This window comes from Hemibagrus wyckioides, linkage group LG10, assembly GCF_019097595.1.
Source record: "Hemibagrus wyckioides isolate EC202008001 linkage group LG10, SWU_Hwy_1.0, whole genome shotgun sequence".
Taxonomy (NCBI): Eukaryota; Metazoa; Chordata; class Actinopteri; order Siluriformes; family Bagridae; genus Hemibagrus; species Hemibagrus wyckioides.
The window spans coordinates 14,683,909-14,702,646 of record NC_080719.1 but is presented as its reverse complement, the minus strand read 5'-3'; the positions used below and the strand labels follow the sequence as shown (position 1 = coordinate 14,702,646).

The 18,738-nt window shown below is 37.7% G+C and overlaps 3 protein-coding genes across 9 annotated transcripts in view; 1 reads left to right on the top strand and 2 right to left on the bottom strand.

Moving 5' to 3' along the window:
* Window positions 1–3,462, top strand: part of patj (PATJ crumbs cell polarity complex component) — a 114,573-nt gene extending 111,111 nt beyond the window's left edge. For all 6 annotated transcript variants that reach the window (XM_058401365.1, XM_058401364.1, XM_058401363.1 and 3 more), the window contains one exon: window positions 176–3,462. In XM_058401365.1, the coding sequence (XP_058257348.1) occupies window positions 176–322 (147 nt within the window). In that variant the 3' untranslated portion in view covers window positions 323–3,462. The remainder of the gene's footprint in view (window positions 1–175) is intronic.
* A 1,009-nt stretch (window positions 3,463–4,471) lies between these two features.
* Window positions 4,472–6,605, bottom strand: pdzk1ip1 (PDZK1 interacting protein 1). The gene is made up of 4 exons (XM_058401370.1): window positions 6,393–6,605; window positions 5,440–5,554; window positions 5,138–5,215; window positions 4,472–5,017 (listed from the first exon to the last, which is right to left on the bottom strand). The coding sequence occupies exons 1-4, from the start codon at window positions 6,457–6,459 to the stop codon at window positions 4,945–4,947; spliced, it is 333 nt and encodes a 110-aa protein (XP_058257353.1). The 5' UTR covers window positions 6,460–6,605; the 3' UTR covers window positions 4,472–4,944.
* Window positions 6,606–11,522: 4,917 nt separating this feature from the next.
* Window positions 11,523–18,249, bottom strand: tal1 (T-cell acute lymphocytic leukemia 1). 2 transcript variants are annotated; one of them, XM_058401045.1, is made up of 4 exons: window positions 18,118–18,249; window positions 15,549–16,153; window positions 15,031–15,122; window positions 11,523–13,043 (listed from the first exon to the last, which is right to left on the bottom strand). In XM_058401045.1, the coding sequence occupies exons 2-4, from the start codon at window positions 16,040–16,042 to the stop codon at window positions 12,607–12,609; spliced, it is 1,023 nt and encodes a 340-aa protein (XP_058257028.1). In that variant the 5' UTR covers window positions 16,043–16,153; window positions 18,118–18,249; the 3' UTR covers window positions 11,523–12,606. The 2 variants fall into 2 exon arrangements, with proteins under 2 accessions (XP_058257028.1, XP_058257027.1); XM_058401044.1 differs by having other exon boundaries at window positions 15,549–16,051; window positions 18,118–18,219.
* Window positions 18,250–18,738: the final 489 nt, after the last annotated feature.

The following is an 18,738-nucleotide window of genomic DNA, read 5'->3' as shown; positions in this document are numbered from 1 at the left end:
GAATTTGATGGTGGGTCATGTAGCCAATAAACTGATAACGTTTTTGAATGATTTTGGTATACTTTAAATCCATGAGGAATATAGTTTAGTGTAATAAAAACAATAAATTCTTATGTTGATTATTAAGTTCATGTATGATTTTGGCGTTTGTCTGTGTGTGTGTGTGTGTGTGTAGGGTGCAGCAGCGGTGGATGGACGTCTAAAGCGTGGAGATCAGATCCTGTCAGTGAACGGAGAGAGTCTGGAGGGAGCCACACATGAGCAGGCTGTGGCCATCCTGAAGAAACAGAGAGGGCTTGTTACACTGTCTGTACTGTCTTAACACAAACACACACTCATAAGGACTGCCACGAACACACACACACACACACACAACTCAGACCTGTTGCAATCTTGTCACAATCCAAGGAGAGGATTCTGAAGCCTGTTACACACACACACACACACACACACACACAACTCAGACCTGTTGCAATCTTGTCACAATCCAAGGAGAGGATTCTGAAGCCTGTTACACACACACACACACACACAACTCAGACCTGTTGCAATCTTGTCACAATCCAAGGAGAGGATTCTGAAGCCTGTTACACACACACACACACACACACACACACAACTCAGACCTGTTGCAATCTTGTCACAATCCAAGGAGAGGATTCTGAAGCCTGTTACACACACACACACACACACAACTCAGACCTGTTGCAATCTTGTCACAATCCAAGGAGAGGATTCTGAAGCCTGTTACACACACACACACACACTCGCCTCCTCAAGGGGCTGTGCATAGCACCTGATCAAAATTTCCTCAGTAGAGTTCAGTAACACAAACTTCAGCCGAGATCTGAATCAATTTTAACGTAACCCCTTTAACATGTGTGCACAGTTTGGATCGATCACTAGAAAAGAAGGGAAACTGCTCATGTCCATTGTCTTAAATCCTTTTGTTTAATGCAGTTTTGAGCAATGAGCAGATGTCAGGCATGGATGTCTCCTATGTTAACTTAATTGATTTATTACATGCTTATAGTCAACACACTAATCAATCCCAGCCTGTAGCTAAGCGGTTCAGGGATATGACTCCGTGCCAGATTAAGAAAATACCTAATCTCAGTAGGTTCCTCTGTCTGTAGCGTATGCATGCTTACAATGGACAAGAATTTTGACCAATTTCCCTGTACTGAGATAAGAACAAAAAAAGCATTAAAGTCTATCAGTAATAAGCCTAGAATGAGACAGATGTGAGAATGTTATGAAAGATGGTGTGAAGCTTCCAAATGTCCAACCCTGGAGCAATACAGAAAGTCTGAATACTTACTTTATTCCTTAAAGGTGTTGTGGTGTATAAACACTATTACAACACACCAGATCCGTCCTCTGAAAAAGTGGCCTAATATGATAAAGGACGTGTTTTACAAAGCTTAGTTTGAGAGCTTAGTTGTTTACATTTATACAGATATGAAGCACAAAGGTCAGAATCTTGTATAAATAAATAAGTAAATAAATAAATATATGGCTGAAACAACAGCAAGGGTCAGTGATGAAGGAAACAACTAAGTTTGACCACAGTTACAAGAATCTATTTTTTTAAATGAATGGAAAAAAGGATATCCAGTGTGTTGTATTGTTGTAGTCCTTTGTATTAAAGCATCAGTTACTCCACATCCATTACGCAATGTCTATAAGCAATAGAATTATATCAATAATCACTGAATTGCCCCGGCATGTAAATTCCTTTTAACATTCAGTTTCTTGTTATTGCTTGGTTGAAAGACAAGCCAGAAATTTCCAAAAAAAAAAAAAAAAACCTCCATTATGAGCGAGTTGAGAGTGAAGAGGTTTTTAGGATTTCTTGGTGCAGGTAAACATGTTGAAATTCTTGTCATTGGTAACGACATGTTCTCCCCAAAGAAATTACGTTGAAAAACATTAAGATTTCTTTTCTCTTTTTTTTTTCACAAAGCTATCCCTGTTTCTTTTTGATTTACCTGGAAACACTAAATTAAAGCACCTGAACGCAGATCTGCCGTTGCAGTAAAACACATCAATTCTGAAAACATTCCCAGTCATCATGTTGAAATATGAATGGTGGCAGCAGCCACTTAGTGATTCCTGATTTGAGTGACTAACACATGCAGATACACACAGTTTCACCAGCTGACTGACATTTTAAATCACTTTGCTTGCTAATAAGAATCAGTCATCACTAATGAATGTTTCTACGCACCCACACACACTGTCGTATATAGAAAAATATAGGGATGAACTGTGATAAGGGATTAGTGCTTAAACATTATGTTTTCGCTGGCCTTAATTAGATCATGCTGAGAAGTCTGTTTGTGTTTGTTTCTGTTGTATATGTGCTCTTCTTCATTATTATTGTCTCACCAACAGTAGACGCAGCATGATCTATTGTAGTGAAGTGGAGTAATTTAGAGCACAGCGTTCCTGTTTCTGACCGAATAATCATGTCAGACTTCAGCTGTCAGATTCACAAAGAATTTTTGTGAGCATTAGAGTGTTTGTTTGTTTTATTTTTTGGACTAAAACAGTCATCAGTGTTTCATCATTTAATTGCACAAATCTTTTTAATGTAAATATGTAATTTATTTCATTAATTCAGTTTGATTTTATAGGACTTTTGAACTAGCATTTCTGGTCAACGTTGAAATGAAGATGGTATGTGAAATGTATCGTTTTACACTGTGTGTACCACAATATGAGGAAATCCTGTGTCAGCTGGACTCCCGAGCTTCAAACGGAAGTGTGCCAAATTCTTGCAAGACACCCGTATGACCTCAGGGTCGTCAGAAATGTCCACGCCGAGGTAAACCGCTTTCTGCGTTAGGGATACGCTCGACACATTTCAGCTTAGGCTTCATACTGAGCTGAATCAGGAGTATGAAAACACTACATCAGGCATTCCCCAAACGCAGAAAGCTCATTCAACCTCCGCGGAATCAGGAGTGTCTGACTCAGTGAGCTCTGCAGAGATTTGTAGCTACATCTCAAATGGTCTACTGCACATACTTTTAGTGTGAGTAGTGTCTTTACACCAGGAAATTCAACAAGCTGTAATGTGCTATTAATATCCGGATGATGTACTTATAAAGCCTAAAAATGAAGTGTGGAACAATGAAAACATTTAGAGCCGTATGAAGTCATTGTACACTGCATTATGCTTAGAAAGAGGCGGGCCATCAGATCACCAATGGTTAAGAAAATGTTGCTAAATAGACAGTACAGTAGTTGCGTTACACCCTAGACTAAGATTATTTTCAAAATGTTATAAAAAAACAACTCCAGGGCCTATGTACTCTAGTAGGTATATTGTGCAAGTGTATTAGTGTGTACACCATTTGAGGCTTTGATAAGTGGCTGAAGACCTGAATCACGTGTGTTAAATGAAGTAGAATGCTAATCTCTGTAATGCTCTGACTCCAACACTCCCTCTCTAAATGGTCCTAACATTTCAGCTTAATGGTCCTTCTGGGAAAAGTGTGCAGCGCTGTGGTTCCACTGGTAGAGGATTTTCCCGGCACAGACATATTCCTCTCATCAGTTGTGTCTGTTAAACTGAATTCAATGCCATGACTTGGCTTCCATGTGCAGACTGTTTTACTCCATGCTGTCTGCCATGAATTCCCTTTAAAACACATGTCTCTATCCTATGCTTGTTCTCTCTCGCTCTGTCTCCGTCTCGGTCTTGTTTATCCCCTGCCCTGGAAATGTTTAGTTCATTGGTCAGTCTTTGTGAAATGATCATGTAATGTCAAATCCCAAAGAAACCATGTCAAGATTCATTATATTAGATAATGAGAGATGATCTAATAAACCTGATACATTTACCCACTCAATGTCTTTCTTCATTTACATGCATGTTTATATGTATATTTATACCTCTGGGGTGTTCAGTATTCAATTCTGATTGGTCAGAAAATGTTCCTTAATATTCTCTAACAACATGGTTCATACAATAGTCCTGGCTGCAAGGATACGGTTTCTATAGTAACAACTATGGACTTGTATCCACATTAATGGATTATAAATTGTGTGTAATTTCAGGGGATGTTTATTTGAGTTTTTGGAGTCGTCATTGTTGACACTTTGTAACAGCCAGAGGTAAATCTGTAACTTGAAGTTTTCTGCACACTGAAGAGTTTTCAGGACATGAGTTTACGCTTTGTGTTTTTTCTGCAATATGACAGGCTGCAGTTTCATCTTATTGCTTCAAAAGAGAGATAAAAGAGAGCCTGTTGAGGGAGCTACTTTTTAAAGCTGCTATAATGTAAGTGATAACAGGAGCTATTACTAACACCAAACATGCTGGATATACCTCATTAGCTCATTATTAAACAATTTTCAAACACTTTATTGTACACTCATGTCTGTTGGAATCAGATAAAACATATTAGACAGTGACTTTCTTAGACTGTATTTGGAAATATGTTAATTTTGTAGAAAATGCTAAAGAATAAATGGGTTTTTATTTGTCATTGTGTTCACTGTTTTGACAATTGATCAGTTGAATGGGTTTTTTTTCCCCCTCATATTTCTTTGAGAAGCAATCCGGGAAAAAATATAAGCCTGTTCTAGCTAGATTAGTATCTATAGATGAATCAGGATTTCAGTAGCTTGCATTCAATTACAGGTTCTAGAGAATTATGGAATAAAATCAGTTTCCATTCATATAAATGCATTTATATGTTTAACCTTTTGGATATGTAGTCCACTGATCTTCCCATTAGTACATACTGTGATGACTGGTAACAGATTAGTTTGAAATTCCCCCATGTGTATAATCTTTAAATGTGTGTAAATGTAGAAAAGTGCAAGAGAACCATTAATGAAATCTTTAACATCTCAGGTGGATTAGCGTTTACTTCTGGTTTAAAGGGACAGCACATTGCAACCAACAGACTGTGGAACATTTTCCCGGATTCACATGACTGTCACGGTTTCTTCAGGTTTGTGAAAAATCACATTCTCATAAGCGCTGTAGTGTTCATCACTCCTGAAATTCAGAACAAGGTAAATTATATAGCATTCGGTTATGTAGACTGTGGTGCGTTTTATTGTGTTTATCCATCTGGAAGCATGATGAAGCTTAAAAGCCATGCATATAAAATCTTACCTGACTGAATCCAGATTTGTGTTTGACCCATTGGTCATGGCATATTCGTTGGTTGTCACGCTGACCTTATCCTCCTGACTGTTAATAGAGAAGTAAGAAAATGTGTTGACTCAGACAGTTACTGATTACTCTTTCAGACTATCTGTAAAACTGATGAGCACTGAAATATCTTTAACATTAAAAAACTCTGGATTTAGCATCATGCAACTTGAGTACGTTTAAGGGTTTATTTGAAATAATAGCATTCTATACTGGGCTGAGCTCAGTATGTATGCTCAGTGATGTAATGCTTAAGTGATTACCTTGACTCCTTACACCAGGCTTTGTTGACAATGAAGGCAATAAAAACCAGGAAGAGAAACACAGCAACAGCGATGATGCCAGTGAGCCAGTTTGGTAGTGCTCGCTTAACACTCTCTAACACACACCGACCACATGAAAAACAATTCATCATATTGATTATCTTTAAACACCTCCGTGTATGTCCAGATAACAACACAGGAGACTGTTACACATGTAGTCACAAAGGATTTGACATGAGGAAAGAGAATTGAATTTTTCACTATATATCTGTTTAGCCCACTGTACTCAATTCTAATTGGTCAGAAGATGTTGATTATTTTTTTATAATAGCTATAACATTAATGCACTAACTCTAATATGTTAGTTTCCATAGTAACAACTTACACAGGGATTGTATGGTCGACTCAACACAAACAGATTATAAAAGCAGTACCAGTGCTTGTACCAGAGTTTCTTCAAAAATTAGTGTGGTTTTTCACTAACCTAATAAATTCAATTTTAATTTTAATATCCTCATGAGCAATGAAAAATAAAGGCTGTTGAGAGAGTGACAGCTGTTTATAGCTACAATAACTTGATAACGAACTAATTTCTTTCACAAACGTTCCATTATTTTACATTAGACTTGAATCTAAATGTCTAAAAGGTACGATGAAATATTCATTCTTTATTATAAATGTGTAATTACTGGCAAATTGTTGTGGTATAAGAAGAAGAAGACATTATAAGAGATGCTGCTATAGGAAAATAATCAACTTCTGTTTGACATCATCACACTATGCTGTCAGTCATTTTTTGCTGCCTAATGTTCTCCATGTTCAGGTGCTGATGGAAATAATAATAACTGATCCAACAGAAACACAAAGAAAACAATGCTAGTTATACTTCAAGATTAAAGCTCGTGATTCATTCTTGCATTAGCCTGATAGAATAATGTTTAAAGACTTCTCACCTGCTTGGGCAGCAACAACTTCCAGCGTCAGCAGCAGGCAGTAAAGCACTCTGACCGCTCTTCCCATTTCAGATCGCTTCTGAAAAAATACTACTGAAAAAAAAAGCGTTACATAAATAGTTATGGTCTGTAATGTGATACACCAATTAAATGCGATGGTGTTTTATCTTCAGTGCCTCAGACTGACCAGCAGTGTCATGTGAATCTCCCTATACAATGCACATGCACACACCCCTCATGTTGAGTCAATCATTTACCCGTGTCGTCATACTCAACCATAACAGAAAACCATACTAGTATTTATTTGGCGTCTTGTTGTAATGTGCTTTTCGTGCCTTTGTGTAAAATAGATGAGGGTAATAATTTTTAGTAGCTGTGTTCACAGCTTCGCTAGACGTCAGTAGTGGTGTGCACATTGCTGGAGGAAGTCATTCTTCCCCAAAAGCAGGAAGCTCATAAGAAAGTAAACACATTCCTTTGGCCCATGAATGTAAAAGATTATGTGAGGACTTTGGCTCTTTATTTGATGTGTGTGTGTGTCTGTTTCAGCTGGTAATACATCACTGAGGGTCACACTAGAAAAGCAGTCTTGCATGACCTCAGAGTTGTACATTAGACAATTATGTTCTAAACATCTTGTTTAGGCAAAATAAGGCATTTGCCCATGAACTCTGTGTTAGGTGTTGCTAAACTACAGGTTCTATATTAAAAGTATTGTGATAAAGTATTGTGCTAAACAAAAAACAAAAATTCAATGCATCAGATATTTTTAATGGCTGAGGAGAAAGAATCACCATTTGAGAGGCTTGATTAACAGAGCAAAGTGGCGGGCCAGGGGGCGGGGCTGAAGGACAGCAGGATCCGCCCCCCTCAGCACTCAGGGGACTCATGAGCATCCTACACTCCTGAGGAGATGAGTTTTTCTCTCCAAGGTCGTTTCAGCACCAGCCAAATTAGCAGTTCTTTATGACCAGCCAAACTGTCCTGCCCCCTCGTTAACACACACACACACACAACACACACTGTGGGCTACTCCCCAGGGGAACATGCAGCGGTGATGGCTGAGCAGATAGCCATGAGAGAGCTGTGAGCTGAACCTTTCCAAAGCAGAGCTCTGAGAACCGGTGGCCTCCAGGTTTCACTGGAGCGCTCTTGGCCCCCGACGGACTGAGGGAGGGGCCTGATAATTGAATCCCCCCTCCCGGTCTACTTATCTGTAATAGGCAATGATGTTTTTTTTATCCATCCATGAGGATGTCCTTTGTTGTCACCAAACTCCTCTGAGATCCATCAATCTCTCCATGCTTCCGTGTTTGTGTCTCTCTGTCTTACATTTGGATTTCTGGTGGGAAAAAGAGGAGGAGTGTGTGCTGCAGTTAATTAAAAAGGGAAACACTGCTGTCAAATTCTGGTCAAAAAGAGCTCATGTTGAATCCATCACGCCGGCCGCTGTTTCGAGTGGCGAGATGCACAGACAAGATGAATAGAGGGGCTTAATAGAATTAGATTGTGCTGGAAGTGTTTGATGATGGATATAATCTTTAGTGAGATATAAAGCAGCCACATTTGACAGGTGTTTTTAGTATTCATAACCAGTAATGATTGTCAGAGTAGATTTATAAATGGAGAGGGAATGCATTGTTCTGGTTCACACAGAGATGATTGGTCAGAAGGTGTTGACCAGTTTTCTTTAACAGCAGCACTGACGGACGTAAGGATAATGATAGATTTATATGAACTAGCTCGTTCTATTACACTATTGTTTCTAAGAGCAACTTAATGATTTATATAATAAATGCTCCACCTAAACAAATAAAAAACATCTAGGATTATTGATAGGTTAGAAAAATCTCTAGTGTTTATGCAGCATTTATTGGGGAAGTCTCCAGTGTCAGTGCTTTGTAACAGTAACTACGTTTTCAGATAGAGTGAGTTTCTCACAGTTTCTTGCTTAAACCTGAAGCTGTGCTTTCAAAGGTGCAACTATTTAAACCTGCTTTCACATAAGTGATAACAAGAAGTAACGTCCAGAGCGTAAAATGTAAACATGGATACAAAATACAGCATGCTGTTGTTTAATGCATACAAATTGTTAGCACTGGCCAATTTCTCTGGTAAAGAGAACGTTGATGTGCTATTGCACAGTTCTGATGCTGTGAGGAAAATATATGTATCAATATGTGTAGCTACTGTTAAGGCCGTTTTCTGTGTTTGAGCACAGAGGAGAAAGCCAGACAAATAGTGTACAGATCATTAGAGTGTCCTCTGGATCTGATGCTGTGTTAATAAACCACTCAGTCAGTAACAGTTTCTTTCTACATGAATGACTGATGGACCAGAGTGCAGGTCACCGAGTGCTACCTCCACACACAATTACACACCCCAGGTGTGGACATCTCTCTCTACTAATTATTTCTTGCTATGTACATTTTAAAGAATTACATTTTTATTTACTTAGTTACTTAGTTTACTTACGTACTTAGTTTTTTTCAAGCACACAGTTGGTTTAACAGGTCTTGGATTTAGTCAACCATCATTCCAGTCACTGGAGCATAAACTGGTGGCCTCAGTAATAGCATTTGTACAATAAAGAAATAAAGCACAGTATGATATGGGTTTTATGTACCAGTTCTGCAAACAAGAAATTATAATCGATTAACTTTACATTTCATATTCGACATGGGAAATGATTTTATCCATCAACAAAAATACTTCCCAAAGAAGCCACAGCTGGAAAGAAAACTGCATGTTGCCATGCCAACGCACAGACTGACTGACAGCCTGTAGTAAGTGTAGTAACGGTTTCAGTGTAATTAACTGTTGCTAGAATTGGATTTTTACCTAGCGAACATAGCCAAGCAGAGTGATGCATGCGGTGAAATGTACCGATGCTGTTATGCCAAATATCTGCAGTCTTGGGTCGTCGCTCGTCCAGTCAAATCAGTGGACTGTAACTAACCGTTGTACAACGCTGATTAATATTACCTCCCTCAAATATGACTGTCAAGCAGTGTCAGATCCTGAGAGATACCGAGCAACTCCACATGGTTTGATTTGCATCAGACTCTTGATTAATGTGTGCAGCTTTCTTGCTAGATGAATAGATATTGAACTGTCCATAATGAATGATCCTCTGATTCAGGCAGTAATTGGTAATAAAGATCTGGAAAGAAAAATAGACAGCCTACAGCCTTTTCTGTTAACACTGGAATGTAGATAGAGAGATAACAAAGCAATAATTGTGTGCTTCTTATTTCAACTTTAAAATATAAAAAATAAATACAAATAAAAACTTGGATAACCAAAGGAATAAAGGATTTTATAGATTTAAAGATTTATGTTTTTACAATTTACATATTTTCTAAAACCTACACTCTGCTATGCCATTATTTTGTTCACAGAATTTTATTAAATGGAAAAATACTGTCTAAAACTAAACCTTTCTTTTGTAACAGCTCTATACAATACGTCTCCCACTTACTTAGTAGTAGTATTAGTAGTAGTAGTAGTAAATATGTGTTTTCTTTAAATGTAGCTATATTTGCCTCATAGCATAACACAAATGTAAAGAAGCAAATAACAAATTGTTAATTTTATTTGCCATAAATAAAAAATTGAATGGATTATTATAAATTTAAACCTTTTGCAATATTACTGGGAGATAAAACTGATATGTGGAATTGCAGTTATAGAATGTAAATTTTGTGTGTGTGTGTGTGTGCGTGTGTGTGTGTATACTCTCAGTGATGTGGCTGAGAACTGTCCTTGGATCGCTTTTTCACATTCCCTCTCTGCAGTCTCTGGAGACCATTCGGCCCACCAATGACTTTTTTATTGGCTTTGATGCTTATCAGCAATTTAAATCCATAAAGCCAGACCACCGCCTCAAATAATAATGACCCTCACTCACCCCGTCTCTACACTCCCACTTCAACACTCACAGTCTCTCTGCTTCTGATGGTGTCTTTAGTCAATTTTAGTCTAGTTTTATTTTGTAGAAGTGTGTGCGATTCTTATACTTTACTCATGCTGTGAGTTTAATGAATCACTCAAGTACAACCGTCACCTGTTCATATATACATGTACCTGTATTATACCTGCTTTATACTTTAATACATTTTTCAAAAAAGTGTGTTTTTACTGTGTAGATTCACAGTAATAATTAATTCCCCCACTTTTTCATTTTAAGACAAAAATCTGTTCTTATTATAGTCAAATATTGCTGTTGCATCACACTGAAGATTTTATATTTGTCTATTCATTAAATAACGTATCTATGAATTTACAAAACATTCAAAAGTCCTAATAACTATAAATATTATAATCTGGATAATAATTCTGTGCAGCATAGGTGCCCATATCTTTTCCTCCAATAATCCAGTACAATAAACCACTCCTCTTGCAATACATCTCAACAAAGTGACTAATAACAGTCAGGGTTCTGCTTTCATATCAGTGACAGGAAGGTGATAAGTTCAAATCCCAGGACTAGAGGAAAGCCCAAAGCCCTGGACTTCTCAGCTTTCTGTTCAGATCTGGATTAAAGAGTCAAATATAAAGAGTCAGTGCAAGAATTATTGGCACCTTTTGTATAGATTGTTACGGGAATAACAGTAACAGATATAAAATAACATAACAAAATAATAAAATAACATATGTTTCAGTGAGATTTTTATACTTATATATAAAAGTATACTTAATACTTTTTTTTTTTACCTAACTTTAACAATAGTGTGAATAATTGTGGAAATGATTGTGTGTGCCAAACACACATATAGACCTGAAACTGTGTAATAAAATGAGTATAATAATTGTGTCTTTTTTAATACAGGTTTCTAGTCTGCAAGCATGTGTGGAATACTATCTCTCTCTCTCTCTCTCTCTCTCTCTCTCTCACACACACACACACGTTCAGCATGCTGGCTGATTAACCTGAAGTGACATAATGGAGAAATGAAATGGCCTCTAGCTCTTGTGAACAGATTCATGGTGTAAGTGGCACTTAATTAAAAACACCTATCTTATTTTATCAGTGTTTTTTGTTCGTAATTAGATGGTGAAGTGCTTTATATGAGGGGTGTATGTGGGGTGGGGGGGGGGGATTGTAAAAAATTAGTATTAGACATCGCACCTGTTTTTCATTTTTATTTCATGTTCTATAAAATTCTGTAAGATATAACATTGCATGTTTATAGATAGATTTCATCTTCACCTTACAACAAAGGTCTGTCTACTAAATATCACATTAAAATAACAGCTTTGTTGTTTTTAATACACAAAAAAAAAAGAAAAAAAAAAAGAATTAAAGGTACCAAGACTGGTTACTCAATAGTCTGCTGAAAAAGCAGATCAATTGGATAAAATTTAAATACAGTGATAACACACTTACTGGATTCTTTAAGAATGATTTAGGTCGGGATATGAAGGACAGAAGGAAAGAAAAGGAGGTGATATTCATTGTACCATAATCACAATGAAGATGAACAGTACAGATGTGTGGGGTTCAGCTTTAGATACACATGTACAACATTATTATGTTTATTTATGTACATTTGGAGCGTCACACTTGTACCTCTGACCATCACAACCTTCTTACTTACACGTATTTGTTTGTGTGTGCGAATGAGTGTGTAGGTTTTATCAAATAAGGTCATATTTAAATGCCATTTACAAAATGGCAGCTTTTGTTCTGCATTAATGTAGCTGTTATTGTGGGTACAGTTATTAACATGAATCTATTATAACCATGTTCTGTACAAAAAAAGTGTCTTATCAGCCTCTAACACCAGTAATAGTATTGTCCAACATATTTCCCACACTGATGGAGGATTAAGAAAAAAAAATCCCTGGGATATTCAATGGGATTTTCCACACACAGCATTTTACGAATTACTCAAAAGTAAAAATCAAGTGTACCTGACCGAACGATGGAGCTGAATTCTAGAAAGGGTACCGTTCTGAAAATCTGGCTTGTGTTTCAAATCCATGCACTCTTATCTCATGGACCAAAATCTACCATTAAAATTCCCCCGTACCAGCATTAACCCATAGGGGGCAGCATCCGAAATGGAGAGGAGAACAAGACATAAAGAAAAGGGAAGGAAAGACAGCCATGACTGCACACAACGTGAACATCATCACATCTTAGCTTCCACGAAGCTCTGTATCCGCACCACAGTGTTTCGCTCGAGTCACTTTCTCTATTAGCACTCAGTCATCGCTGGTTACTGGTGTCCACAGTCATGGCCGAGTGGTGCAGTCCTCGTCCAGATGCTCTGGACTCCACCGATGAGTCCTGCTCTTCGGTGAAGCTGTCCGGGCTTCCTTCACCGTCCAGCAAGCTCCCGCAGCTTGAGTTTGGACTCAGCATGTCCTGCAGGAGGTCTTCCCTTACCAGACCCTCATCCCGTCCATCCCGCACCCGAGCTGCTGCCTCCCCACCCATCACGTCATCCTGGTCGTTTAACAGCTTGGCCAGGAAGTTGATGTACTTCATAGCCAGACGCAGGATCTCATTCTTGCTCAGCTTCTTGTCAGGAGGATGAGTGGGGATGAGCTTGCGCAGCTCAGCGAAGGCACCGTTCACATTCTGCTGCCTCCAGCGCTCACGGCTGTTTGTGAAGATGCGCCGCACAACCTTCGTCTGTGAACCTGAAAATTGAGAAATAGCATGAGCATGATATACTGGGACACTGATGATGTCTGATCATCCTGATATTGCCTTTAAAATCTCTTTTTAGTACAGGTGACTCCAGCTCAAAGCAGATCCTTAAGGTGTTTCTTTTTAAATGTTGCTTTATACCATTTATAGCAAAACCAGAATCTCAGTATCTCTGAACGGCTGACCAACTTTAACAGGACTTAGCTAGTGAATCCACATCTGGTGCTGAGTCCCTTCTCTCCTCAGCTCACCGATAGATAAGCTCTTTATCTCAACCTATTTAGCAAAGAATTAATTAACCTTTCTATTATCTATGGCATTTTACATTCAATTATTCAAGCTCATTTCTCATCCTAGACAGCTCTTTTGGAACAGAACCAGCTCTGTCTCACATTGCAGTTAATAAACTGATGACTGAGTGCATGGTAAGCTACTCAGCTTGCATACATATTATTAATCAAGCAGAATAATAGACCATTTTATTAGAAAACCACTATTTATTAGGCAGGTGAGCATTCAGCGGCACATTTTACACTTGAGTGAGCATTGCATTAAGTTTTATTTCCATGCAAACATTTTTGGAATCTCTACACATTTCTGCTCCTGCATCCTTCTCTCAGCTCGCAGTCAAGCACTTTGTCTCACATTTGCATTTTTATGGCTGGCAGCTCTGAAGCTCCTATCATCAGCACCCAGCAAAAACCTCGAGGGTTGAATTAATTTTTTTCATACGGTGTTGAATTAAATCTTTGAGGACATATATAAACACTTTGCTAATTCAACATTCCCCAATACATTAGCTCCTACACATAACCCTGCTGGATGAATGAATGATTGAATGAATGAAATGCACTGATTTACTCAAGAATAGAATTTATTCATAGAAAACAAAGCCACCTTTAATAAATGGGCTTAATATTTACTATTTATTGTGCTGACTTTTTTTCCAGTAAAATTTACTAGATTTACATCGAGGATCCCTTAACTAATATTACTTAACACATTAGTTAACATGAAGGAATTATCGGGATTAATACACCATCAATAAATTACCACCATCAGTGAGTAAAATTAATCCCTCAATCCCGACCAACACGAACAATACTTTACTGTATATTTTTTGGAGAGTAATGTATCAATATATAAACATTTAAAATGTTGCACCTTTATGTTGGCTTATTTTATCTTTTATTCTTGGACTGAATGAACAGTCAATGCAGGTGTTTTGCAATATAACAAGCGTCCATTAACACGTGTTCATTTGTTTGCTACTGTGTGGTCTATTGACGCTGAGGTGCGTGTTAAATAATACAGGAAATAATACAGGAAATAAATGTTAGTTAAGGGAACCGTAATGTTACCGCTTTTTCATGTATTATTTCCCCTAACTTTATCTTTAATTATATATATTTTTTTAAATGATTAGGGATGTAGGATAAATCAAATGACAAGGGCCAAAGATGAAGAAGAAATACTGAACTCGTTACAAAAAAAACAACATTAATCTAATATAAATAAAAATAATACTTAAAACCAATCTTTGTAAATATGTGCATCATTCCTTCGTTGTTTATATAATGAAAAAAAATACAATAGTTAACATTTCATTATGTTTTATAGTATTATACTAATAGAGAATATTAATAGTCATATTAAATCATTCTCCAGTAAGTGAAGAGATTATAAATCTCTGCGATTCACTATCTGGGTAAAAAAAAAAAAATTTTTCTCGATAGAAAGTTGCATGTAGTTCATTTTGCAAAGTTTTGGTTTATTTCGTTTTTACAAATTCAGAAAATGGACTATATGAATAGAAATGGCAGAGGAACGTTGTTCATGATTTTGGTGCTGAGGTTTTGTCTGATGTCACGAGAAAGAAGGATGGAAACGAAGGGATTAAGAATGAAGAGGAAGCAAAATTACAGTCACAGCCAAAGAGTGGCTTACCATACTCAGAAAAATCTAAAATAGTCCTACCATCGTTGATCTCAATCTCGTAAGGCGCAGCTCTGCGTTTCAGGCGGTTACTGGGGTACATGCCGTACTGCTCCGCGTCCCCAGCGAAGCCACTGCACCGGAAATGAGGTAAACCACTATTAGCTCAGCTGACGCAGAATGTGCAATAATGTTTGTGAGCAAATCTATTACAGCTCCATAAGAAGGAGAGAGCGCAGGCTGAACACACACTACCACAGAAATGGTAGGTTTCTAAACTGTATTCTGAACTGTCTCTTTCGTTGACACTTTAACCTGGTCACAAATGTAATAAATGATTAGATATTAGTAATTGGTAAAAATAAATAAATAAACCATTAAATGTCTATGCAATCTTGGTAATAGATGTAGTATTGGGCATGGAGAGGTATACGTCTAGTTCCTTGTCTGATTGCTAAAATGTTTAACCAATCGAATCAGAACAATTAAACAATTAATAATAATATAACAAATAAATAAAAGAGCAAGGCTGTGTAAATGTATTAAACCCCGGAGCCTACCTGTTGAGAGTGGCGAGCGGTTGCGCCATGTTGCTGTAGAGCATGGCGCGGGCGGGCAGAGCAGGGAAGGCGGCCGGACTCAGCTGCACCATTCGCTTGGCTTCGTTTAGCGGCTCCCTCGGGGGCAGCGGCAGAGGAACTGGTGGTCTGCGCAGCTCGGTGGTCTGCACCGTGTGTCTGAGGTCCGCATCTAACTCGACGCCTTTTATATCGCCTCTCGTGGCCAGCTCGATCACTGCCACTTCCTGTTTTGGCTCGCTGCCGCCGCGCGCCGTTTCCTTGGCAACGCCGTTAAGGAGGAGGAGGTGGGCTCCTCTCCGCGCGCTCTCAACAGACTCGGACGTCGTGCGCGTCGTGGTGATGGTCGTCGTGCCTTCCTGTTTCCCGTGCGCCTCGCCCTCCTCCTCAGCAGTGTCGTGTCCCGGTGAGCCGCACGCCTTCTGCTCATCCTCAACACCCGGGCTGGAGCGCTCACGTTTCAGTTTCTCCATCATCCTGTCTCTCTGCGATGCCAAAGAATAAAAGCAGCAGTGTGGCCACTAGTGTGGAAAGCTAATGGATAATCCAAAGATTTCGCGCGTCCCCGTCGGTTGCCGTATGGTTACCTTATGGAAAAAATTTTGAATATTTTCGATCACTGGAAAAAATGCTCAATTTTTTAAAAAGTGCATCACACCGTGTATACAGTGCTCAGACTCAAATCCGGTCAGTCCTCTGCGCGCGCCTGACTGCAAACACTGACAGTTGAGCAGTACAGTATCTGACAGCAGGATGAACGTGTGTTACATAGCACAGCCCATGCACATCATCACACACTGTATACTAATGTGGCTCACGGATTTACTCTAAATATAGGCAGGGGTAAATGTAGGCCAGCTTGTCTATAGTGCACTGCTAGCCTACAAAGTAAGTGCACCAATCATTTTAGGCAAACTGTGTAAATATATAGTCTATATATTCCATAAGGATACACACATGCATGTGTACATTGTAGAAATTATTTTTAATGTACCTTATTTGAAATGGATTTGTTTTTTTTTTGTATTTGAACAAGAACGAATCGAAAGCAGAGCCTGGCCGTGCACATCTAAAGCTGAATCTGTTACATAAATATTGTCATATGGCTTAGACTCGAATAAGGACCAAGTGTCTTCTTTTCCTTTGCGTGACCTTGTTCCATCATATCAATATTCTGGTCATGGTGTCTGTAGATAAGGGAGCCATACCAGTGTCTCAGTCGACAGGGAGCTTATCTCTCCAAAACAGTGTTTCTTGGGTACAACAGAATATAATTTTAAACCGCCCCGCTGTATAGGCCACAATGCATTTATAATCATACTGTACCATTATGTAGTGCTTTTACCATACATGAGCTTTGTTTATTGTGGATACTCACAGTGTAATAAAACCAGTGCTTGTTAATAGTGATCACAATTCATAACAGACATAAGTATTTTGATAATGTTATTAACGCAGGAGCATCGCATTGTTTCATAGAAGTCGCACAAATTGTCTGTTTGAATGTGCGACGCTGTCCTGTTAATTTCACAACCACTTCACCTAGATATATTGCAGGCAATTTTTTATTATTATTATTTTACAATTTCACATGTGAAGTTTTGAAAATAATTTCTTTTCCACAAAAATTTGGCACTGAAAAAAACTTCAAACTGAAGCAATTGAATAATCTAATATGCAACATTAATCCAGTCATGTACGAGGGTTTGACAGGCTATTTTGATTTTTATTCTAAATTTAAAAAATGCGTGATAAAGTAAAAAAAAAAGAAGACTAATGTAATATTTTTATAGATTGCTATAAATTGCTCTCCTCTACTTAATAGCTTGATAACAATTAATAAATTTCTGTCAATAACATCTGCATCACCAGCACTGCTCAAACTGGCTCCCAACAAAAAATATATATATATATTTTGTTCAGATTTAAATTTACCTTAAATTGTTAGAATTCATCTTGCTAGGATTTTTATTCATTTCTTTTTAATCGAATGATTGTTATTTTACAGTATGTCATATTCTATTGTGTTGATTCAAACATATGAATAAATAAAGGAAGAAAGAAAGGCAGTTGGGTATTAAGGCAACCAGTAGCTTTAGAAATTCTATACTAAATCTAAAATTGGTTTGAAATAATCAGGAGAAGGTTGTTTTGAAGCCCAGTACTCTTCAGGATGTTGTTTAATATTCATTTTTTTTGGCGTGACTGCTTTGTTTAACCGGTTCACAAAGCTCAGTTTCGTTCGATAATAAAAAAAAAATGATACTTGAAACAATCCCAGTATCATAGATGACATAAAATCACCTGTTTTTTATTCTTCAAATTTTCCAACCTAATTGCATTTTGATAATTAACTGCTAACTGCATATCCGATAAAGGACTGGGCCTGTACGGGTTTTCCAGCGCAATTTAAGAAAAAGAAAAAATAACAAAATCGAATTAGAATAAAATAAAATCTATTTATGTAATTAGCGGTAATTATTAATCTTGGTCTGAGATAAAGAGCTCTGAAATGTGTTTAGGAATATGTAGCTGGATATATTGGTCTTACCGTGCTCGGGCTGTGGTCAGTGTGTGTGTGCGCGAGGAGCCATTTTGTGTAGGTTCGTCCATGTCTGAGGGTTTTTTTTTCCATGCACTGTGTGGAAGTGGGAGTGAAGCTCTCTATAATCACCCCTCACACACTGCACAACAACACAGGGGCAAATGTGGCTGTGCCAGATAAGGGCCCTAAAGCCATTACTTATCAAACCAGTCCTTATTATTCCGTTTTTTTTTTTTATTATTATTATTATTATTATTATCATTGAAGGTAAACCAGAGGGGGCAGAGGGGGGATATATAGACTTTATACTGTAAATGGATATGCATAGAAAATAGGTAACTATGAGAGGGAAATGGTTTTTAACATGTATAGTAAGCAGGTGTGTAAAATTAAAATGATGAAACAAGAGAATGTATTTGACGAAGCTAATATAAAGAAATAATGACAGGACAGGATAAAGACACACTAAAGGTGCCATTGAGTGTGTTTGCCTATTTTATATTTTATTTATGTGTTTGTCTATTTTATACATTATTTTTGAAATAAAATGTTATACAAAGATTGGTTAAAGAAAAAAAAAACTATAAACACTACCTATACTGTACACAATACACTCCAACAAACTAG